We start from the raw sequence: 25,901 nt of genomic DNA, 5'->3' as shown, positions 1-25,901 counted from the left end.
TTATCTCTCAATTGTTCAACTTGGTTGATATTTAAAAAGTTTTCTTAAATTTTTAATGTTTTTTTCACTTATCATACCCTTAACTCTACATTTTCTTTTTCTTTTAGCAATTTCATTTAACGCTCTATCATATTATTTCCATTTGATCATTTTTTTAATATTTTTATTTGTTACTTTTTTATCATGTAGAATACTTTTTTTATATATTTTTTTCTACTCATTATCGTACGTATAATTTTATCACTATAATTGTATAAATAAATTTTATATACTATAATATAATAATATAATGTAATTGCTACGAATCTTTTTTATCACCATCTAACATATATTGAAGTTCAAAAGATGAAAGATATATATGTTAAATTTCAATTATCATTGGTTTAATCTTTGTTCTTTGTGTGATTGATATATTATAATTTTTATTAATGTAAAAAAAATTCATTAGAATTTAAAAACTGAAGTAAATATACATTTAAAATATTTTTTAATTTAAATATTTATTTTTCTTTTATATTTTTTATAAAATACTTCAAAATTTTATCTACTAGGTAACATTAATGTTTACATATTTAATAAATGTTTTGGCCTTATGAAATTTTATTTGGTATTTAATTTCAATGTATGCAATTATAATTTCGTTCTAAATATTTGATATTGAAGAAATAAGAATATCATCCTTTTAATATTGAATATTTGATAATATTATGTTTCCTTTACCGTAACTTTTTATTATTTTATAAAAATTAATTGATTGATATTGAAACAGTAAGAAAGCGAGTACAAGTATAGGTACGAGTATATATTAGTACTCGATGTGATGACATAGCTGCTACCAAAGGTCCAATTACTAGAAGCACGTTAAGAAAAATAGAAGAAGGTTGAGAGCATGCTGAAATAATGGGCTTAATGGCCTTCAACTCCTTTTAACATGGGTCAAGGAGGACATCAATATTTGATGGGCTTTTAATTATTCCAGTATCATAGTTTTTAATTAGGCATGTATTAGGAAAAAATTTCAATAAACATTGAACATAGATGGCGATATAAATGAAAATGGATCATAAAAACCACCTAACTATTGAATTGGATCGATTAAGGCCCTAAATTCAATAGCTAGGTCACGAGCTCCATGCTAACATGCTTCACATGGCTTGTGATCCCTTAATCATGGAAAGGAAGTTAGCGAACATGTGCTAAAAATTCCATGTTTCCCTCCTTTCTTTGGCCAAGCTCTTGGAGCTTTCTTCTCCTATAAAAGAAGACCTCACCTCATTGTAAATTTCACTCTTGAGTTTAATGCATTGTTGTTGAGATCACTCCGGAAATTTATCCTTGAGAGTCAACTTAGCTAGAGCTTTCTTTGGATATCTCCTCTAGCCACCCTTCCTTAGGATTGGCCTCACCTTCCTAAGCATCTTCCACCACCAAATCTCTTCACCACACTAAAAATAATCCTCATCCAAATCTACTTTCGTGCTGCATATCTCAAGAAGCTACCCATCTCCCTCATTTCAAGCATTTAGAGCTTCATCAAGTGGTATTAAGAGCAAACTCATCAAGTCATGTTTGTCACGAGTTTAAGCTAAGTTCTCGATTCTAGTTTTATTTTTGTGTTGTTTGTGCATGATTCCTTGTTTGTCTTGTTTGTATGATGATTCATCTTACTTCACTTCATGAATCAATAGGTCAAAATTGATTAGGATTCCATTATATGTTCATCTGTGTATGCTTTTCAATTTTGTCAAGCCTTCTTCAATTTTAACCAGTGGATTTGTAACATTTTACATTTTATTTTGATTTGAGCATCAAATTCATGTTGTCCAAGTCATGTGCATCCTTTACATGTCATAATTTCTTAGTTTAATCGGTTTAAATTCTGAATTGGAGGTGTTTGCTAAAAATTATCAAATTTAGAGCAATGAATTGATTGAATCATGAGCTCAAGGCATATCTGAATTGTGCAACCATGAGCCATTTTCGCTGAATTGGAAGTCCTTAAAGTGATTTTTAATTACCCTTTTGTGTTCATACGTGATAGTAGATCATTATCAAGTTCATAGAGTTAGACCTTCTCTTATGTGTTAAAATAGTTTCTGTTTTCAAAATTTTGATGTTGTTTCCTCTTTGTGTTTGATGTATCATAATTTTTGTAGAGCTACAATTAGTGATCTGATTTCAGAATTTGTTTGATAAAAGAGTCGAGAAAAATATGCAAAAAAAATCAAAATAAAATATGGAAAAAATGATAAATGTTTGATTTAGTGTATGTAGCTCTCAGTTTACAACAAATTTCTGGTTGGCTTTCTTTAGCCAATTGTGATCATAACTTGTTCTTAATCACTCTGAAATTTTGGCCTTAACAAATGTGAATTACTTCACTTCTTTTCGGTTAAATTTTGTGATTAGAACAAGTGATTTCTTCATTTCATTAAGTCTTTAATTGTTTTATTGTTTTACTCAATTCTAGTACCATTCTTAAGTTTCCTTTTGAAGTGCCAATTGTTTTATTACCTTTAATTTTCTTGCTTGTCACTATTTGCCATTCAAATCCAAGTTGTCTCAATTAACTTCATCTTGATTTTAACAATTATTTTTGTTAGCTTTTCTTGTTTTATTTCTTGGCATTCTTTCGGTTTGTGTTGAATTGGGATGTAAAAGAAGCCTTTCAAGGTGGACTTCTTCTAGAGGTAGCATCTTAGGGGGTGAAGATTCAAGAGAAATTCTTTTGACCCCATATGAGGAAGGATGTCCAGAGACATTGCTTTAAGTGCATTACTTGTTTACAAGCTAAATCTAAAGTAATGCCTCATGGTTTTTACACTCATTTGCCTATTGCTTCTACCCTTTGGGAGGACATAAGTGTGGACTTTGTTCTAAGACTTCCAAGAGTTGCCAGGGGTTTTGACTCTATCTTTCTGGTAGTGGACATATTTAGCAAAATGACTCATTTTGTACATTGCCACAAAGTAGATTATGCAAGCAATATTGAAAAATAATTCTTTAGGGATGTGATTAAACTTCATGGCTTACCTCGTACCATTGTTTCTGATAGGGATACCAAGTCACTTTTAAAGGACCTTATGGTCTACATCAGGGAGCAAATTAAACTTTTCTACTACTTATAACCCACAAACAGATGGGAAAATATAAGTAGTAAATAGATCCTTATCTATATTATTGAGGGCAGTCCTGAGGGGAAATCATAAGTCTTGGGATGTGTACCTTTCCCAAATTGAGTTTGCATATAATAAAGTAGTTCATATGATGAATTCCTTGACTTGTGAAGAAGAGGAAGAAGCTTCTTATGTGCAGCAGAATGGAACAGATGCAAGTTTGAAGGCTCTTGTGACAACAGTATAAAGTGGTGAAGGGTGGAAGTTTAGGAATAGATGGTGATCCTAGAGGAAGGTGGCTAGAGGAAACTAAGTAGAATCCTAGCTTAGCCATGACTCTCACTTAAGGCAAATGATTTGAGTGCTCTCAACAATTGCATTTACCACACAAATCAAAGAGTAATCAAATACAAGTCTAGGAGTCTCCCATTTATAGTAGAGAGATCCTCCTTAATGTAATGCAAATGGAAATGCATGAACTAAGCAAGGTACATGCATCCTAAATCCGTGAGTTTTGGATCAGATGACATGTGGCAAATCATGTTTTCCATGCTTTTCCACCATGTGCAAAGTGTGAGAAGCATGCACTCAAAGTATCTCTCGGCCAAGCTTGCAAAGTGGGTATGGATTGGCCCAATTTGGAAGCTAGAAACAATGTACTTTGGCCTTTTATTTGGAAAGCAAAGCCTAACATTTGGCCTAATTTGAAAAGCTATTCTAATGCTACAAGCTTTAAGTCCATCATATTTTGACATCTTCTTTAGCCTAAAAGAAGAACATGTGAAACCCATAAAGCTTATTAAGCTCTCGTTGATCTAGGCCCCCTTTATCTTTCTCATCATACTTCTAGTGATTGGGCCTTTTAATGGGCTTGAGCTTGGGCCTTGAAATGGGCTTAGGTCGGATTCATCATCATAGAACTATTGAAATATCTCTTTTTGAGGTTGTGTATGGTTTTAATCCTTTGACACTTTTTGATTTAATACCTCTCCCTACTTTGTTTGATTTTGTTCATAAAGAAAGGGTGTCTGAATCAAATTTCATGAAGGATTTGCATGAAAAAGTTAAAACCCAAATACATCAACAAACTAAGAGGTACACAAAGTACAAAAATAAGTGGAAGAGAGAGTTCATTTTTAGTAAAGGAGATTTAGTTTGACTTCACTTGTGCAAAAGAGAGATTTCATAAATAAAGGAAGTACAAACTAAATCCTACAAGAGATTATCTTTATCAAGTTCTTAGGAGAGTCAATAATAATGCATATCAAGTAGACTTGCTTGAGGAATATAGAGTACATACCACTTTTAATATAACTAACTTAATTCCTTTAGCAGGTAGTAATTATGATGATAATATGGAACCTCTAGATTTGAGGACAAATCCTCCACAAAAGGGAGGAGATGATGACATAGTTGCTACCAAAGGTCCAATTAATAGAAGTATGTTAAGAAGAATATAAGAAGGTTGAGAGCATTTAATGGGTTTCAACTCCTTTTCACATGGGTCAAGGAGGACGTAAAGATTTGATGGGCTTTTAATTAGTCCAGTAACATAGTTTTTAGTTAGGCCATGTATTACAAAAAGTTTTCAATAAACATAGAACATAGGTGGCGGCATAGATGAAAATGGATCATAAAAATCCCCTAACTATTGAATTGGATCCATTAAGGCCCAAATACAATAGCTAGGTTGAGAGCTCCATGCTATCATGCTTCACACTTAGCACATTTAGCACATGGTGCAAATGAGAAAGGTGTGACTTGTAACATCCTAGGCAGATATTACTTAATAAAAAGAAATTATAATTGAAATAACTCAACATTTAATATTCATTCCTAAAATTGTAGGAATTAAAAATTTATTAAAGGCGCTTAAATTCAAAAATTCATAATTAAGAACTTAAATAATTACAAGTTCCAAAGTTCATAACCATACTGAAAGGAAATTCAAAATAAATGAAAAGCACATTTCTTTAAATCAATCCCCAAGCTAGCCCACACTTCAGCTCTGTGCATCTCTAGCATCACCTGAAACATCATCTATTCCCGTGTGACAAGCCACACGATCATCGTTAAGCACAAACAGAAAGGGTGAGCTCAAAGAATTAAACAAGCACAATAATAGCATAAACCCTTCACCCAAAGCATTCTAACATAACAGAATGCACATTTCTTAAAACCCTTGTTACCTAAGGAATCCTGAAATCCTTGTCTCATAGCCCTAATGAGACTAGATTATTCATTCATATCATACTCACACTTGACCATGGCCTCAGGATATTTCATGCTTCCACGAATCTGCCTACTCATGATCCAACCTCTACAATCCTTCCCGCTCGTAGTCCAACACACGTGATCCATCCAGTTACGAACCTCCTCGTTCGCAACAACTCTCAAGTGTGAGCACGGAACATACGAACCTCCTCGCTCGTATTCCCACACGAGAGTATCATTAATATGAACCTCCCCGCTCATATCAATCACGTGTTCCATCACAAATCACAAACCTACCCGCTCGTGATAATATCAAGCATATCCTGACACAAGGCCATCACCACACGATGTGCAAAAACACTCAAAAATAGCAACTTGCCCTTGGAGCATCGCTTGGCAAAGTAGAGACGTCGCCTAGTGGTATCATGTTGAAGGTTGTAAGACCCGAGAAAATTATATAAAATAAATATTTAATTATTAATAATTGGGAATTAGAGATACATTTAAAGGAATTAAATGGGCCAATTCTAACAAGGAACAATGATAGCTCAAGTGGTTGAGCGTGTTAGTGGTGTTGAGAGGTCTTGAATTTGAATCTTGTGTATGCCATTATGGTGTTATTGATTTTATTTTAGTTTTGCAAGTATGCATAAACATGTGGTGTGCCCTTGTATTGGTTTATGTGCATGAAATAACATAAAAAATGGAATGACTTGTTGGTTGTGCATATGCTTGGTAATTATGAGGATGAGAGTTTGAACCTTAGCTAGCGCTAAATAGTTCTTATTTACATGTAGGTTGAATCAAAGCTGTGTGAAGAGGAACACTAGGAGTTCTTTTGGGAGCGGGAAATCCAGGTAAGGGGAGTTACTCTTTGTGATATGATTCTCGTTTGATGTGTTGGAACCATGTATGCTTATTTTCCCATTTTAAATGTTGTTTTTTGAAGTTTCTAGGTTGATGCCCAGAAATCACTTGGCGGTCATGAAGGCCCGCCAGGCGACTCAAGTTGTTCTAACCCATAATTCTAGGTTCTGGGAAGCTTGGTAGCACTGAATGTCTACTAGGCGACACAGACTATTGTGGTTCGTTTCTATTCTTTTTTTCTTCTAAATTATATGGTGGTATTGTTATTATGAGTAAATTGCATTGATATTTGTCGAATGAATTCTATTATAAAATGTTGGAAATGGGATGAGTAGGTGAATCTTGTTGAATAAGGGAATACCTTGTAAGGAAGGTTCATGCCAGATTGGGGATAAGTTGCATAATGATTTTTAGAGTAGAAACTGTTATGCTAGGTTGTGTAATTGGGTTCAAGCGACCCTATAGTAATCTGGAAGCATGATTAACTGCTTGTATGTGAAAATGGTTGAATGGATTGGGTTTTCAGGAATATCTGGAATTTTCCTAGAAACTAATGCATCGCTTGGCAGCACATGCTTACCGCTAGGCGATAGACACTCTCCACAAACTTTTTTGTGTTGGCTGTTTTAGGTTTCAAGTTGGGGTTTCATAGGGGATTAGTGGAAATTATATATGTAATAATGAGGTAACCTAGACCGAATATAATGTAGTAAATGTAATGCCTTAAAGAGGTTTGGGTAATTATGTTCAAGTTAATGTGGGATAAGGTATTGGGTGCAGGAATTAGTGTATGGGTTGAATGCGAAGATTTTATGGTGTTGGTACAAATTATGGCACAAATGGTTGCTGGTTTTGGAATTCTCTAAAACATGATTAATTGGGGAGGCATGAAAACCACTTTTAAGATGAGGCTAAATAGGACATGATACGAGATATCGAAAGAGATGGGATGCAAGTGCTACTTACGGTAAGACATGATCTGGCATGAGTTGAATACACCCCGTAGTCCTTGTTTTGGAAGTCCTTATGAACATGTGTGAATATCTTGTCAAAATCAAGTATTGACATGTTTTAAATTAGGAATTCACTTTAATATATGAGTGTTGCATGGGAAATGTATTGGTGCTCGTTGAGTTATGCTAAAATTGTATAAACAAGTATATGGTATGCTAGATTGTGTGCTTAGATGCTTGGGGGGTATTTGGAACTGCTTTTTGGTGCGAAAAAAACCATTAATTGTACGTTATTGGTATAGCGTCTAACAACACAAGAGAGGCCGCCAGGTGATAGGAAGGATCAGGGAGGCCCTAGAGCGCGTGGTGCTTAGTGGTGAGCTGGGATCGCCAGGCAGTCTGCATAGTGACAATGTTCATTTGTGTTGGAATATGTGTGTTGCATGGTGATGGTTTTGGTCTGGGATATGGTTGCATGGATTACGAGTGGGGAGATTTGTAATGGAGTTGGAAACGCATGATAAATACGAACAAGGAGGTTCGTATTGGATGTACTCTTGTGTGGGGATACAAGCGAGAAGTTTCTTACGTTCCGTGCTCACACTTGAGGCTGTTATGAGTAGAGATTTTCACAACAGGGATGTTCACGCATGTTGGACTACGAGCGGGAAGGTTTGTAGAGTTGGACCACGAGCGGGCAAGTTCATGAGAGCATTGGAATCCCTAAGAAAATGGTTGAGTGTGTGCTTGTCTCGTACAGGTTATGAGACTGGGGTGGCATGGTATAAAGGCTTTAAAACTGAGAATGTGGTTAAGTTATTTTAGGTGAGGGCTCACCATTTTTCTTTGTGTTTAGCGATGATCATGTGACTTGTCACATGGGAGTAGATGGTAATCTAGGTATGGAAGGCGATGCCAAGATACAAAATGGGGGCTTGCACATGGGACTATGATAGAGGATTTATATTTTGAAATAAACTTGTAATTTCCTTTTAGTTTTATTTTATGATTTAGATATGTAATAGTTAAATCGTATTTTATGGATTTGGTTTTTGGTGCTATAATGTTTTAATGAAATTTTCCCACATTTTGGGAATAATAATCGATGCTTGAATATAATTTAAATTATAAATTCTTTTATTAAGTAATATCTGCTTAGGATGTTACACAGGCTGCCTGGTGGGCCACCCAATGTTGTTAGGCGTCAACTCTCTAATTTGGTCCAGTTCCCCTGAAATTTAGAAGTCGCTTGGCGAATCAGCTTGGATCGCTAGGTGCCAACCTATTGTTTCCATACCAACTAGCGGTTTAGAAAGACCTCCTGGCGCCACCCTCTCCCAAGACTTCCTGGTTACTCCTATCTCCTAACAGTTTCCCCATGTTGCCAGGCGCTATACCAGTAACATGAATTAACTGGTTTAGCACCTAAAAACAGGTTCTAATCACTCCAATATTATAAAGTGCACATCCAGAATATATATATATATATATATATATATATATATTATTATGTGATCTTTATCCTATCTCTCAAATTTACTTGTAGTAGTTCTTTATGTGTTCTGATATACTTTGTTATAAAACATGTAATTCTAAAACCCTTTGACACTCTGGTACATTACATCACAATAAGTTGAAAAAATTAATTTCCTTTCTTTGTCGGGCTCCCCACCAATCTATTAATCACAATTAATTGACTATTGTCATAATCAGATATTCATAAATTGTTATTAGTAAAGGAAAAAATAAATGCATTCTTCTTATAGGTTGCAATAATCATTATTTTTAAAATAAAATATATTGAGTCTTTTTAACCAAGAGACCAACCAATATCACTAATAATAAACAATATATGAATGACTCCGGGAAAAATTGAGCTCTTATAAAATTACCTCAGTTTAGCTTTGATGATCATGAATTCAATTTAATAAAGAAAAATTATTTCAAAACTCAAATACAATTTAAGCATAAGTAAATGAGTATAAAAAAAATTTAATATGAAGAAGACAAATCTAACGTTTTTATTTCTAAGCCGACCAATTCTCCTTCCACCATTTTCTCACTTTTCGGTATAAAGTGACATCTTTGACTGCAGCTTCATGCCCTGGAACTTAGTTAAAGAATCTAACATCTAACCGCCTAGAGTTAGAAGCATCACACCATTATCCTATTCTTATTTAATGATTCAAACATTTGTTTATTATATTGAAAATCATGTACAATATTGATAAAACTAAATTACAGAATAAAGTGCAAATCTCTTTTTGTAAATTAACTTTTTAATCTTAATTAAATTTAAAGTTTATATCGTAAAATATCTCCATGAGATCTGTTAAACTTATTATATTATCTATTTTCTAACTTCTATCCAATCAACAAATAAATTTGTATTTAAGATGTCAAATATTTGGCCTAGGTGTGTGTTGAAAATTTCAAATCCTTAACACAAACTAATATTTTTTTTTTCATAAACCAAACTAGATATTTATGATTAAAAATTCCATCTCTCGTGCAAAATAGACTACAAATGACGACGGCTATACACATACGTAGCAAAAAGAAATGTGGTAGCATTATGGTAAATATAAATTCAAAAATAACAACGATTTCACAAGAAACTGTCGTAAATCAAAACAACAACGACTGTTAGAAGTCCGTCATTATAAATCATATAATAAAGACGGTTATTTTAATCATCGATGAATTTATCGAGGCTAAAAAGAAGCAACTTTTCACTTTTTCTCATGTCTTTTGCTTTTGTTTCTTCTTATGTATCTATTTATGATGTACAGATATGATACGTGTATCGGATACGATACGTATCCAATATGTCGATACGTTTATTTTCAAAATAATAGGATACAATACATGATAAATATGCGATATATGAATATTGAAAAATATACAATAATTCTTACAAATATAATAAATATATGATTGTTAATGTGTGAATCCAAAATTCTTAATTAGAGACCAATTATTTTGGTAGCCAAAACTTGATAGCTAATGTTAGTGACCAATTTAAAAACCAATTCATAATTGAAATTATTTTAATTATTAATTTAGAAACTAATTATAATTTTTTGGAACTATTTTAGTTGTCAATTTGGTTACTATATAATGACTAATTATTTTTTGTCACTAAAATTGTTCACTATTCAAAAATTTCATTGTAGTGTATTACGACTTTATAAAGTAGATACTTCATTGATAAATTTTGTTAAAGTATCTTAAAATATCAGATACGGATACGTGACCCAAGTTGAAGTATCGGTATATCATAGGTATCTATCATCCACTGTGAGACGTCACTGCTCGCACCCTCAACGCTGTTTGATAACCACCGCGAATCGGTGTTTGTCGCCAGCGCTCCTAATTAATGTAAAGAGTTTATTAATAGACAATTATTATTTTTTTCTATAAAAGTTTATGTAATCACTTTATGTCCACCATTAATCCTCTTATTTATGGCAACATCTTTTTCTCTCAAAGTCTTTTTCCTTTCTGGGTGTTAATTAAAGATAATGACTGCCGATCTTTTCTCTAATCAATGTATTTTTTTTTTTCTTTACAACTTCTAACCAATATTATGTTTTTCCTCCGGATATGTGTAATTGTTTTTTCATCCTTTATTGTTATTGTTTAAAGATTCAATTAAAAAGGCATTAATATTACAAATATTTGTATATTATTAATTATGAAATATTATATATGATAAATTATTAACTTTTGTGACGATTATTTCAAACATAACTTTAAAATAATAATATAATATGCTAATATTATATTCCAAATTAGATTAAAAAATAAAACCATAAATAAAAAAAAAAAAGGTACGCAGTTGTGCAACAATTAGCTACATCTACATTTTGGCCTCATTAATGTGAGCTGAAATTATTTGTGATTGTTTTAATACTTGCCCCGACAGAAATTTATAGAGGGACCTATCAATTCAAGCAACAAATGAACCAAAATCTTACGAATCTTTTCGATTGACTGCAAATTTGCGACTTCATACAGTTTAATAGAAAAACTCATTAGATCACATAAATAATTAAATAAATAAATAATATTTAATGTAATGAATGCCCGAAATCAATGCTGAAATTGAGATTGTTCTTACCATTGAGATGGGATTTGTGAATGCCTAAAGTTTTTTCTTGCGTGATATGAGCTCTATGGGGAAGAGAAATTGTCATATATTAAATAACTGGGTACAATCAGAACTTCTTCTAAGTGTAATTTTATGAAGAAAAAAAAACGGAAATGGGTGCAGGTTTTGGTTGAGTATAAGGATGTTCTGAACCATGTTTGGTCATTTATGTGAAATGTACGAGAAGGTACTTCAACAGAATTCATACCATATAAACGTGATGTTCTGAGTTGGAACATCGCATCCAAACAACCACGAATTATTGCAAACGTGCTACAGTGTTTGTGTATTAAATTTTCTTATGTCACTCCAAGATGTTCCATGGATGTAACGCTGCTCTTGTCTTGTGGATCATACTTTTCAAACATCATAATAAACTCTTAATTCACTTAAGCGCTATTGGTTTGGTTTTAAAATTGGAACTTCTATCGTGAATTTGTTTTTAAAAAATATTTCAGAAGATTATAAATGAAATATGTATTTAAATTGTTTTATATTTCAATTCAACCAGTGCATATTGAACAGATTATTATCACTGATTTTAAAAGTACAAGTGCCCAGTCATTTCAAAAAAACAATAAATAAATAATTCCCTTGCTTATTAGTATTTGTATATTAGATATTTCAATTCAATAAATACAGTTAAAGTATGAAACACCACTTTAGAAAAAAGTTTAGACAAAAATTCCTTTTCGGTTATAAAATATGGCAAACAGATTAAATATTATGTTAAAAGTTAAAATGCCTTTTTTTTTTTACTTGAAATTAAATCAATAAAAACATTTATGTTTTCTTCATACATAACGTTTGAAAGCATTTCATGGTTGAGATAATTGTCCATTTAATTGAGATATCATTATCTTATAATGTTACTTATTAAATATAAAAATATTATTTCTCAATAAAAAGTATGATGACCAATTATTTGAAGTAAAAAATATAATATTATTATTATTATTTAAATATTGAACACTTATAAATTTAGTAATAATAAGAAACAACTATTAATCACTTAGTATTTCATGAGATGAGTTATAATCCTCGGTGCATCTCAATTATGACAGACTAACACGTTCCATCCCATTTTTATAAAGACCAATAATGAGACAATTATCAATAAGACAATTTTCATGTTTTAAAATCTTTAATCCAATCTAAATCATCTAAAAAAATAAAAGAAATTGAATTATATTCTTTTTTCCAGATTTTATTTTTTAAAATTGAATTGTGAGTTGTGAGTGAAGAGATTTATCATTTTAAAATTTGAGCCTTTGGATTAAAATAAATGTACAATTCTTATTTATACTTGTGAAGATGTATGTAACAAAAAGTATAAATTTTTAAAACAAATTTTTGAGCTCCTAGAAACATTATCTCACACAGCGAGCGAGTGCGAGCGAGTATCGAAAGTAAAACTCCCATAAATTTTCCCAACAAGACTCTCACTTGCCTGGTGGCCAAAATCCCCTACTTTCTAGATTTCAAACAAAACATTTTTCCTAAGTGATTCTTTTCTCTCGCCCAACGAGAGAATGGACCCTTGGAGCCAATTTCATTTGGCTTCCTAACAAGTGAATGGCCTACCTAGCAAAAAGAATGAGAGCTTCCTAGAATGAAAATTCCTTCTCACGCCTAACGACTTTGATGTTCCTCTCGATAGGATTGCATAATTCAGAAACTCATATATGTGTATCAGATTAGCCTATTGGGTTTACCTTAGTCATTTTATTCTTTTCTTATAAAAAAACAAATTTAGTTTAGTCCAAAAACATGCTCAAAAATCCAATTGACAATATATACACACATACACATCATAGATCAATTTACTTAAATTCGCAATTGAACTCAATAGAACAACACAAACAACCATTTCACAAACAAAGTTCAATATCTCATCCATTTATCACAATCATATCATCATAAATTTGAACCAATAGTATTTTAACTTTTTACTACCTTCCCTTACTTGAGTGATGGCATACCCCTAGCCATGACCAAGAACATATAAGAAAAGTCGGCATCATCTGTGGAAGGTAGGCCTAAGTTCTTATCATCATGGGCCATCAATAAGTTCTTAATAGATTAGGTTTATTTTTGGACTTGTATTAATAGATTAGGTCACCAAGGCTAGAGCACCCCTTATAGGTTTCTTCTAAGAGTTGACCCAACCTCTCTTGAGAACACTCAAACACCACCATAACCTTTCCCCATTGCTTGAGTCAAATAGCTTGGAGCAGGAACCATGATCTCATCACATAAAAACCACCATATGCACAACATATTTCAACTACCATCAAGCTTGCACAAACCACCACCATTTGTGAGTCGCCCTTGGGCTTGAGTCATATAGCTTAGAGGAGATTATCCCAATCAGAGCTTAGGTTATTTTCTTTTCCTTTGTGTTTTCCTAACTTTGTCTTGTTGTAGCTATCTTGGAATTTTCCAAATCAACCTCCCTTACACACAAAACAACGTGACAATAAAGTCTATGCTTTTGAAAATGTGACAATAAAGTCTATGTTTTTGAAAATTAAATTGCATCTAGCTTAGAGATCTAAAAATTACGTGCTTGTAGTCAAATGAAAGTCATGTGGATCTAGTTTCCAACAAAAAATGAATCAATGATTTGGAGTTCTGTAGAGAAAATTATGAGCAAAATAGTCAACAAAGGTTAAATCTACCTGAATTTTGTCATCAACTTTTTCCAGGTCCTGTTTTGGTAGTTTTGGCTACTATTTTGTGCCTTCTAAATACTCCAAAGTGTGTTGGATAACATGTTTACATGTTCTTAGCTTTTTTTGTTTTTCTTCATATTCTCCATTTGGTCATATCATATGTTTGTGTGATTTTTAACTTTAGATTATTCCATGTTGTCTAGAGTCATGTTTAGTCATTTTTATGTCTCTACTTCTTAGTTTATCTTTGAAAAATCACAAAAAATTTTATGTTCACTTTCAAAACTACACCATATATGTCCCTTTGAGTCCTTTTATTTTGCTTCTTTGAGTTCATACTTGTTATTAGTTCATTAGCAAGCTCATAGAGTTAGGTTTCCATTATTTTTACTTGAGTTTCATATTCTATCTTTTGATTCTAGTCGATTTCTTTCCATTTTGATTTGCTTCTTGTTCTAGTGAAATATAAATGTTCAAAATATGTTGTAGTGGTTTTGTTTTGGTGCTGGAAAATTATTGAGAAAAATAGAAAATAAGTTCATAAGAAAAAGCAAAAGAAAAATCAAGAAAAAAGTGATCAAAACAAGTGCACTAGAACCACAACAACTACTACCTTCTTTGAGTTGTTTATTTTGCTTGCATTTGAAGCTATATATTTGGGGTTGTAATCTGGACTTTCCAACGGCTATTGATCTCGGGTTTGAGCTAAAGGAGTGGTTATAAGCATCATTAGCTATCAACCAAAGAGAACAAGAAGTATATGCCTCTCTATTCTAGTTATTTTTGGTTTTGCTCATCCATTTTAGTGTCTTTCTTTAGGTGATTCTATTTTATGTGCTTAACCTTGTTTCTAGCCATTTATTTTATCACTTTTTCTTCTTGGTTGGTTTTGTCATACAAACTCTTTTGAAGTTAGCCTTCTTTGTTTTCAAGCATTTTCTTGCTATTATCCCTTTGGCCTCCTCATTTTTTGGTGTTGTTTTTGTTGTAGGCTCTCTTTTGAGGTGAACCAATCCCTTGAGGTATCATCTTAGGGGGTAGAAACCTTAAGTGGACTTGAAGCCTTGGTGAAAGAGACAAAAAGAGGAGGAAAGAAACACTTGGAGAGGAAAAGCTAAAACTTTGGTTGTATTTGCACCTTTCTTTAATTTGAGTTGTAATTTGTTTCTTGTAAACTTGGCCTAATTAAGTGTCTTGGGGAGCCTTTGGTATCTAATCTCATCCCCTAATTAGCACCTTAAACGTTTTAGTGCATCATTTTTGTTTTTAGTTGGTAAAGCTTTGAAGGCTTTAAGTGTCAACAAACTTTACCATTAGGTCGCATAGTGTAGTTGTTTTGCTATCTCTTTTTTAATTCTTTTTTTCTTATAGTTTAGTGTGTTTCTGATAAGTTTAGCTAAAAACAAGAAATGTCTCGATTATATCAAATCATGCATATTCACCTAAGTCGCAGAACAAAAGAATCAAGTTAAACATTTGAGTATAAACAAAACATGAGCAAGTCACTCAACAATGTCTAAACTTACTTTTTCATTGAGTTCTCATTGAGAAGTTTGGTGCAAGAGGTTTGAGCTAAACTTTGGCTAAGGAAATACTTGGTTATTAACTAATCCAAGTGATTCACCTATCTTTCTTAGAAGTAAATTTGAGCATCTTGCCTCCTTAAGTCTCCTTAGGAATTTCTTTAAAAGAAAAAGTTAAAGTCAAAGTAAATTAGTAACACTACTAGAAATTGTCTTATTACATGGGAGTTTTTTTGCAAATTTGTTAAAAATATTTGCAGGAAAAGACTTTTTTCTACCATTTTTTTTAAGAATTTTAATTGGAAGGTAATTCCTTCATGAATAATCATTTCCTACAAAATTATAAAATTTGTAAGTATTTCCTACAAAATTTGTTGCGAAAATTGTTTTATACAAAATATTTTGTAAGAATATTGGTAACAATTTTTTGCAAATTTTTTTTCACAATAAAATTTGTAAGTATTATCTATGAAAAAAATTTCAAAACAAAATTGGCAGGAAATATGAGTTTTTTTAGTAGTGTAATGACTCTAGTAAAGAAACTCCATAAAGTTTAAATCAAAATGCCTAAGAACTTAAATCACTAAAATTTTGGAGAAAGCAAGAGGCCATACAAAAGGAAAAGGAGAAAATTAAAAGAGAGGATACAAGACAAAAAGAGGCCCAACTTACCATTTTGGAGAAGGAACTTATAAATTTAAGACAAAAAGATGAGAGGATACAACAAAAGATTAGGAAAACAAGAGAGGAAAACAAGAGAAGAAAGGAAGAACAAAGAGAGAAAGAGGAACAAGAAAGAAAAGAGAAAGAGGAGGAGCAAAGAAGATATCATGAAAAGAAGATAAGAAGAGAGATGAAAGAGAAATAAAAGAGTAAGAGAAGAGAAAAGGAGAAACCTTCCACTTGCCCAATACTACTTGAAGATAAGATGTTAAGGGAAGTCTTTTAATCCTGAAACTCTTCTCCATTTATCAGTACTTCTTTCTTTATTCCAAACTTTTCATTTGAAATTTTTTCAACTTCACCTCCACCCTCCATTGTTTTAAACTTCTCTTTGGATTTTTCAAAGTCACACCTTGAGTTGATTTTACCTTCTAAGTTAAAATTAACTCAAAGTGAACAAAAACACTCTTGGGAAGTAGACCTTGAAAGTAGTTAAGGAAAGTTTTTCAAAATTAACAAAAGGCCTTCTTCTTGTTTTTCAAATAGATATATTTGTCTAGTGGTACTAAAATTAATCCAAATTTTATTTAATGATTACTATAGATGGATCTTTGATCCTGGAGGAATGATACACAAGTTGACCAATAATATTAATTATTTAGATTATGTTAGCGAAAAAGACTAAATTAAACACTATAAGAAAACTCTTAAATAATGACCAGTTTTAGTGACCTAAGATATGTTTAGAGACCAATTTTCTAATTAGAGATCAGTTCCTTTGGTGGCCAAAACCTTGATAGCTAATGTTAGTGACCAATTTAAAGACCAATTTAAAATAGAAACTATAGTTAACTATTTATACGATGTTAGCGAAAAGTGTAACACCCCATTTAAATAAATACTTTAATTAAATGACATGTCACACAGATAATATAAGAGGCGAGTCATGGAGTATCAACACGACTCCTTAAAATATCCAAAGACACTTCGAGGAATCCAAGGCACACCAAGATGCCAATACCAAACAAAATACAAGAACTTGACAGTAGTCAATAATGTACTAAAAGATAAATCAGTACATGGGCCTTAGCCCTATGAGAAAGCCCAAAACAGTAGAATCTAGCCCAGGTAGGTTACGCAACGGAACCTCCATCACCCTGTTGACCACGGGTGTCTCTCACATCTACTCCCATCAATAAATTGATGATCATCGCAAAAAGAGAAAACTACACATACAGAACATACAACAAACAAACATAAGGGTAAGCTAAAGCCGAAAGATGGTTTATCATGCAATTGCATACAATTTCATAGTTCAAGATACATATGCCAACCAAACATGTTATGACTTTTCAACCAATACACTAAGACTTAGACACGACTCATCCGGATGCATATAATTAGTCAGATTCAGCAGATGCTTGCACTTGTGGTGAATTTCCCTACTCTACCGAGCTGCTCTCCCCCGAGCTATGTGTTACAATGTCTTAACCCCCACACACAAGGTTAGCCCTTAATGGATTTCAGGCCTCCTGGTACTCTCACCACAAGACACAGTCCGCTCTATGTGAGACTAACTGACTCCTTAGAGTGTTAGGATGCAACCTTACCTTGAATCCTTACTAAATTATATAGATGGGGCACCACCATGAACTCCCACTAACAGAGGTCATGGAATTACGTCTCGACCAACTAAGGCACCACCATAAGGTCTCACCTAGAGGCTCATGGAATTACGCCCTAACCCCAAACCAACAACATGTTCCAACAACCAATATACAAGTATTGCTCATACCAATTCCATGTCACTTTAGTACCAACCATCCCATACATGTATCATGCCAAAGCCATACCAAAACTCATGAATCTAGCCCATGAATCATTCCATACATGCATCATACCCAAATTGTTGTTAAACTCATAAACCACAGACCACCATTCATCTTGCTCATGCAAAATCGCTCAACTCATGCTTTAAAAATATATAATCAGTCCAAACATATGACCAACATCCAAAAACCAAGAAACCACAGAACAAACGCACTTCTCGCCCAACTCCCCGCTCAAGCAAAAAGGTCTCGCTCAAGCGAGAGGGTCCCTCGCTCAGGCGAGCTCCTTTCGCCTAAGCGAGGGCGCTCGAAAAGAGGAACAATGGCGCTTTCACGTACTCTCGCTTAGGCGAGACGTCCTCGCCTGAGCGAGATGTGCTCTCGCTCAAAACTGGAGCTCGTTGCTTGAGCGACAACTTGCGCAGGCAATCTGAGCGAGTTACTGCTAATCTTGCCTAGGCGAGACAGGCTCGCTTGGGCGAGAAAACCAGAACCCTCCACTTTCGCGTATGCACAGTTCAATCATTTACCCACACCAATCACACAATCCATATTCATATCATCAAAACTTCACTCAAGCATACAAAATCACGAAAAAAAGTTAATAAAACTCATCAAATATGACTTAAAACGTGAAACCCTAACTTCCCTTACCTAGAAATAAATAGTACAAGACCCCAACACTGAACCACGAAGCATAGCAACTTTAGAATTAGATTTGCGAGCTGGAACTAGTGAGCAGAAGTGGGGTTATTACAGAAACTCTAACAATGACCACGAAAGTAGACCAGAGAGGAAAAATTATGAGTTAAGAACACTTACGTGAGCATAAATGAGGTCGAGCTAAACTTGAATCTGATTACACTTCGAAACCCTAATAGAGCTCTGGATGAGGAAAAAGGGAGATAAGTGAGTACTGTTTTTGCAAAAGTGAAACCAGAATGGGGGTTTGGCTGCTTTAGGGGGCCTTGGCCCTTAATGGGCCAGCCTTAGGCCCATCTGATTAAGATAGGCCCTTAAGATTAGGGTAGAAAGGAATAAAAATTAAAGTGGGTCTTACAAAAAGGACTGAATTGAATACTATAAGAAAACTCTTAAATAATGACCAATTTTAGTGACCAAAGATATGTTTAGAGACCAATTTTCTAATTAGAGACCAGTTCCTTTGGTGGGCAAAACCTTGATAACTAATGTTAGTGACCAATTTAAAGACCAATTCAAAATAGAAACTATGGTTAAATATATTTTTGGTCCCTTAACTTTCAGTGAAAATTGGAATGAGTCCCTCTTCGAAACTTTAGACTAATTTAGTCCCCCATCTTTAAAAATGCTTGGATTTAGTCCTTGAACCAAATTTTGTTAAGTTTATTTATCGTTTCAAATGAGTTTCAAAATAGAAATTTAGAGACTAATTATATTTTTTTGAAACTATTTTAATTACCAATAACTTTTAGTTTATAAATTGATATCTAAATTGGTCTCTACAATGACTAAAATGATGACCAAATTGAAAAAGTTAGACCAAAATAGAAACCAAATTAATATTTATGCCATTTATTAATTATACCTTAATATTTGTTGCATGGAAGGAGGTGTATGTTCAATTGTTTTATTTTGTTATGAGATTTTAACGAATATAGTAATTTATCTTATTTATTTTTTCTGGCGTTTCACGCCGAGAAAAAAAAAACACCTGAATATAAGTTAAATTAAAACCAGAATAAAATGTTGAAGAACAAATGAAAATGATATCCAGTAAATTGTAAATGAACCAAGCATTAACCCTACCATTTAATTTCAACTAAAAAGTAATGATACTAATCTTAAAATACTTATTTCACAAACCAATATTATCGAAAATATTAAAAATTGTTATAAACAATTGAATAACGGGACATTTATAATTCACGAGCAGGTTTCTTCATCGTAAATTATAAAATATAGCATGTTATAATGTTGTATGAAACAAACGACAAAAATGAAAAATAAAAAGAAAATTATGAAGTGTTAATTTTGGAACAAAGAAATAGCGTGACAAAAATTAAGTCCGGTGACGTATTCAGTGAAAATAAGCTAGTCTCCCACGCCAGCTTTCACCATAATCCGAATATGACCCGACACTGATCTTCATCACATATTCTCAAAATAAGTTTTTCTAATCAATTCAAGGTTGGGAACGTTATTCGAATGAGCTTACTCTAATGTCACTGCTCCAATGCATCAGAATCTGTGCAAAAACTGAAGTGTTGCATCATTAAACCATAAGTTAATTAAGGAATTCACGACAAAAGCAGCACTTTAGCACCATCATGATTATAATGTAAGTAAACCCAAGTTGTAATTCTACACATGTTTAACATCAAAATCATATATTTATTTGACTTAAACATCAATATTTTTATAGGAATAAGGAAACACACTGAAGAAAACCTGGGTTGGCTTGTCAAACACTACACCAAAGACTAAAAACATATCTGCTACAAATATTCCTCACTGTATCTTGAGGTGATGCTGAGCAACAATCAAATCAAACATAGTTTGATAGGAATAATCTCTTAAGAAAGTTTTGAGAATTGTTCATATGTAAGTATAAAAAACAGAAATCTTAATACAAATAATAAATGAATTTTAAATTTAATTTAATTTTATAAAATTGATTTATAAAATAAAATTTATATTTATATTTATATATTATAAAATTGTTTCATATTTAATCGATGTAAAAATTTCAACAATAACCAAACACTTATTAAGACGGATAATATCTCAAAATGATCGACGTTAATTCTATGATCAGAGACTTTGATATCAGAACAAGTACGAATGTTATTGGGTGTACCAGTGCCAGAACCCTTGCTTTCCATAATATACATTATGATTAAAATAAATAAAAAATGAAAATAAGTTTTGGAGTGGTGATGAAGGAGATGCAGAGAGAAAAGAGAAAGAGAGTGGCAGTGGTATGAGAGAAACAGATCGGGCAATAGAAGCCAAAAGGGACAATAAAGCTGCAGAAAGTTTAGGTTCCCGGTAAGTGCGTGATTTAAGCTAGTGACTGCCATTTCTGATTAATGAAAGAGAGTTTCTCCAATCCAAGGGACTAGCCACTGCACCCTGCACATCTCTGACCTTCTCCCACGTTATCAACAGTGTTTTGCAGATCCAAACACAATAATTGCATCACTATAATATTCATCTCAACAAAACAACACACTTACACAAGACGTGAAGAAACTACCACAACACTCTCCCCAAATCGCATGCATATGTCAAACACTCACTGCTTCATTTCATTACTTTGTGTGTACTACTACAATATGCTAATTCACTAGGCTTGTCATCATCAACTATAGTGCTCCACTACTATACCAAATTCTTTTGTCGTTATTCCTTGCTTCGTAATTTCAAATCTAGCCCTGTTTCTATCCACCACATTTCTCTTTTATATATATATATATATATATATATATATATATATATATATATATATATATATATATATATATATATATATATATATATATATATAGCTAAGTAGGATTTTCACCATTCCTGAACATGTATTCACTCTCATAAATCAATCCACTTGGTATCTAAATAGAACAGACAAACCAGAAAAAATAAGTTTTCATATCTCAATATGATGAAGCAGTAGTATATTTGGCATTCTTTAGGGCATGTTTACTTCACGAGGAAACCCCTATGTAAAGGTTTCTGCTCACTAAATTAATATATGTTATAATTTATACCATACTTTTATCCATTTAAATTAGATTATCTTGCTTTAGAATTTTCTTTCATGTCTACCTGTTTATTTTCCTATTGTAATGGACAGAATAATATTTTTTTCTCTCTCTTTATTTTGGGTTTTAAAGTTTGCTTAAATATTACACAATGCTTTTTTTTTTTGAAGAAAATTTAAATTCCATATAAATTTAATTGTAGATTAGATATATTTGGGGATTTCAAATAGGTTATTAGCTGTCAAAACGGATAATCCGGCCCTGTCCAGCTCGATCCACCACGGGTTAATCATTTAGTGAGCCAACCCAATCCGGTTCACTTGTTAATGAGCCACAAAAATTCGAATCCGACTCGGTCCACCACCAGTTGGTGGGTTAATCAGGGTTGGCTCACGGGCTCACTTAATTAAAAAACTATTAATTTTTTTAATTTTTTTTAGTCAAAACTAAATTATAATTATAATTAAAATCTAAATAAACTTCAATACAATCCAAATACAAACTAATATAAAAAAATTACCAAATTATCTATGTGTTGGCTAAAAAAATAACCTAACCTGACTAGGGATGTAAAAAATCTGTACCCGCGGATATCCGCGGATAAAACCCGCAACAGGTAAGAAACAAATATTAAAAATGGAAACCCGATACCCGCGAGTACGTGTATTTTTGATACCCGCATGTTAACGGGGCGGGTACGGGTATCATAGTATCCGTATCCGTGGATACCCATACCCGCTAAACTTTAATTCATAAAAGTACCCTCATATATATATATATTATATATATATATATATTGCTATTAAATGTATGCATGTGTGATGTGCTATGTTTTTTATGATGCCCATAATAGCTTTACATTGTTAATTTGACATGTATGTGATATCCTGAAAATATCAATCTGTTGCCCTGATAGTTGACTAGGTTACTAATATAGTTAACTACGCATATCCTGGAACTTGGTGTTGGATTCTGTCAAAATATAGTTGACTAGCCAACTAATGTAGTCGACTAGGTTCGTGCCTGATAGCAACTGTTATATAAAAACAGTTTCTGCACTTCTCGATAGTCGACAAGCCAACTAATGTAATCGACTAGGTTCGTGCCTGATAGCAGCTATTATATAAAAACAGTTTCTGCACTTTCTGAATGAGAATCTGAAAAACCAAAAGAAAGAAAGAGAAGTGCGAAACAGGTTCTTGGAGCTATCTTTGAAGGTCCTCTTGAAGAATTCTATCAAGACACATTCAATTTTGACTTGGCAAAATGAAGAAATTTCAGTCTTGGAAAAGGTGTACTCAATCCATTTTGTAGGCTTTGTTCTTGTGTTTTGATACAGTTTGAAATTGTTTGTTTCTGTTGTTTTCTGTCTAAAGCAAGTGTGTGATAGCCTTGCTGCTGTGTGGTTGTGCAAGTGTGTGGATGCCTTGCATTTGTGTTCCTTTATCTTAGAATTTAGATTTATCAAGTGTATTTGTAAATCTTGAAATTCTTGTGATATAGTGAATATATCTAGCTGTGGTTTGCTAGATGAACTAGATGTAGATTCTTAAGAATCGAACCAGTATAAAAATTCTGTGTGCTTTATCTCTTTCTCTCTTTATCTTGTCATAGCATAAATGCTCCATACATTAAGCATCAAACCATACTATTTCAATTGATTCAAAAGCAAAGGTTATTATCAAAACAATTTCAAAAGTGCTAAAGCTGGACAAAATTTGTTAATACCAATTCACTCCCCTCTTGGTTGTGAAATATTGGAGCATCAATTCTAACAAGTGGCACCAGAGCTTGTTAGTCGAATTCATAGTCGACTAGATCCTGACAGATGGCTAATATTTCACAAACTTTTTCTGAAGGGGCTTCAATAAACAGACCACCCTTATTTTCTGGAGATAACTATCCCTTCTGGAAAATCAAAATGAAGATCTTTTTAGAATCAGTTGATAAAGGTGTATGGGTTAGTCGAATTCATAGTCGACTAGATCCTGACAGATGGCCAATATTTCACAAACTTTTTCTGAAGGGGCTTCAATAAACAGACCACCCTTATTTTCTGGAGATAATTATCCCTTCTAGAAAATCAAAATGAAGATCTTTTTAGAATCAGTTGATAAAGGTGTATGGGATGCTATTGTTAATGGTCCATTTATACCTACAAAAATTGAGGAAGGAAAAACTATACCTAAAGATTTCCTATCTTGGATTCCTGATGAAAATAAACGTGCTCATTATGATGTGAGAGCCAAGAATATAATCTCATCTGCACTAACATTGGATGAATTGTACAGGGTATCAATTTGTCAATCTGCAAAAGAAATGTGGGATGTGTTAGAGGTAACTCATGAAGGCACGGATGAAGTCAAGAGAGCTAGAAAGAACACATTAATTCAGGAGTATGAAATGTTTAGGATGAAGGCTGAAGAAAAAATCTATGATGTGCAAAAAATGTTCACTCATATTGTGAATCATCTCATAGCCTTGGGAAAGGTCTTTGAAAAGGAAGAACTGAATATCAAAATACTGAAAAGTCTGAATAGAGCATGGCAGCCTAAGGTCACTACAATTTCTGAATCAAGAGATCTCACCACAATGAGTATGGCAACCCTCTTTGGAAAACTAAGAGAACATGAATTGGAACTTGGACGTTTAAAAGAGGAAGAGGAATGAGAGAAAAGGAAAAGCATTACATTAAAAGCTGTTGCAAAAACTGAAGGCATAAGCAAAGCCAACAAAGATAAAGAAACTGCAGATCAGGAGGATGAAGATTCTGATTCTAAGACACTGAATCTGATGGTAAAACGTTTTTCAAAATTTTTGAAGTACAAAAATAAATCTAATGCAAAATCTGCAGCTGCAGGAAATAGAAGATTCCCTTCCAAGAGGCAAGAGTCATCATCTAACACTCCAACATGTTATGAGTGTGGCAAATCTGGTCATATCAAACCTGATTGTCCAATTCTTAAGATCAAAAAGAAATTGGAGGAAAAGAGTGAGGCTACAAGCAAGTCCAAGAGAGTGAAGAAAGCATATATTGCTTGGGAGGACAATGACTCCAACACCTCTAGTGATTCAAGTGAAAGCCATGAAGAAGAAACAAATATGTGTTTGATGGCTGATACAAAATCCAAAGCCAACAGTGTAAGTGATCTTGAATATACTGATGAAAGCTATGAAACTAGGTTCTATCAACCACTTGATGTATATAATGAGTTGCATGAAGAGGCTAGAAAGTTACAACACTCTAATACCTGTAAGACCCGGGAAAAATTAAATAATTAATTAAGTAATTATTGGATAAATGTGGGTAAGGAGAACCTTTAAGGTAATAAATGCGGAGTGTATGACGTGGAAAAGTACTAGCTCAAGTGGTTGAGAGTACTTGGTTTGTGTGAGAGGACTTAGGTTCGAGTCCTATGTATGTTATTTTTGTGTGTTATTAAATTTGTATTATTTTTATGTATATTAAAACGTGTTGTGGATTTTTATAATTATTGAATTGTATTGGTTAGTATGAAATATGAATCGGTTGCATTGGTTAGGCATTGAGTTGGCATGTGCATGGGTGTGGGTTCAAACCTTGGGAGACCCAAAGGAAACTCTAATTTTGTCATTTTTGGTTTTGATTTGAAGTTGAAGGGTTAAGGAAAAACCCTAGCAGAAGTATCAGTTAGGGGTAGCTGGAAAGCAAGCCAATTAGTGAGCTTGAATGGTCATTACCCTCTCTTAATGCTATTTTCGTTTTAGAGTATTAGGCAACCATTAAAACACCCCTAAAAAGCCTAATTGTGAGAGAAGAGAAAGTTTTCTGCAAAGGGTATTGTGAGGTTACAGAGAGATTACGAAATTGAGGTTGAAAGGTGAGGTTTGGGTGTGAAAAAAGGGCTGAATTGAGAGAAGACAAGGGAGACCAATTGGAGTTCAAGGAAAGGAGTAGAGGAACACTCGGGGAAGGCTTTAATCCAGGTTAGGGGAGCTGTTTATATTGCTTTTACCGTGGTTATGATAAACTTTGTCGAATGTGAATGAAATTGCATGTGGTACTTGCGTTTGTGACATTTTTCGCAGTTTCTGGATTTTTCCCAGAAACCGCCTAGTGGTGTTGAAGGCCCGCCAGGCGACTCATACGTTTAAGACCCAAAAACTGGGTTTTACTCATGCACCG

At 33.2% G+C, this 25,901-nt stretch overlaps 1 protein-coding gene and 1 long non-coding RNA gene across 6 annotated transcripts; both read left to right on the top strand.

Annotated features, from left to right (window-relative positions):
• The first annotated feature begins 1,309 nt into the window (after positions 1–1,309).
• Positions 1,310–8,795, top strand: LOC146884708 (uncharacterized). 5 transcript variants are annotated; one of them, XR_014983926.1, is made up of 4 exons: positions 1,310–1,540; positions 6,128–6,187; positions 6,280–6,415; positions 8,322–8,795. It is a non-coding gene; the product is annotated as an uncharacterized LOC146884708 (long non-coding RNA). The 5 variants fall into 5 exon arrangements; XR_014983924.1 differs by having other exon boundaries at positions 6,287–6,415; positions 8,322–8,794; XR_014983927.1 differs by having other exon boundaries at positions 1,310–6,187; positions 6,287–6,415; positions 8,310–8,795.
• A 15,029-nt stretch (positions 8,796–23,824) lies between these two features.
• On the top strand, positions 23,825–25,018 carry LOC146884707 (uncharacterized). Its single transcript, XM_085675987.1, has 2 exons — positions 23,825–24,332; positions 24,453–25,018. The coding sequence occupies exons 1-2, from the start codon at positions 23,825–23,827 to the stop codon at positions 25,016–25,018; spliced, it is 1,074 nt and encodes a 357-aa protein (XP_085532113.1).
• The last annotated feature ends 883 nt before the right edge of the window (positions 25,019–25,901 follow it).

This window comes from Vigna unguiculata, chromosome 7, assembly GCF_037176805.1.
Source record: "Vigna unguiculata cultivar grain cowpea cultivar isolate G323 ecotype 2 chromosome 7, ASM3717680v1, whole genome shotgun sequence".
NCBI lineage: Eukaryota > Viridiplantae > Streptophyta > Magnoliopsida > Fabales > Fabaceae > Vigna > Vigna unguiculata.
This window is presented reverse-complemented; position numbering and strand designations above follow the sequence as displayed.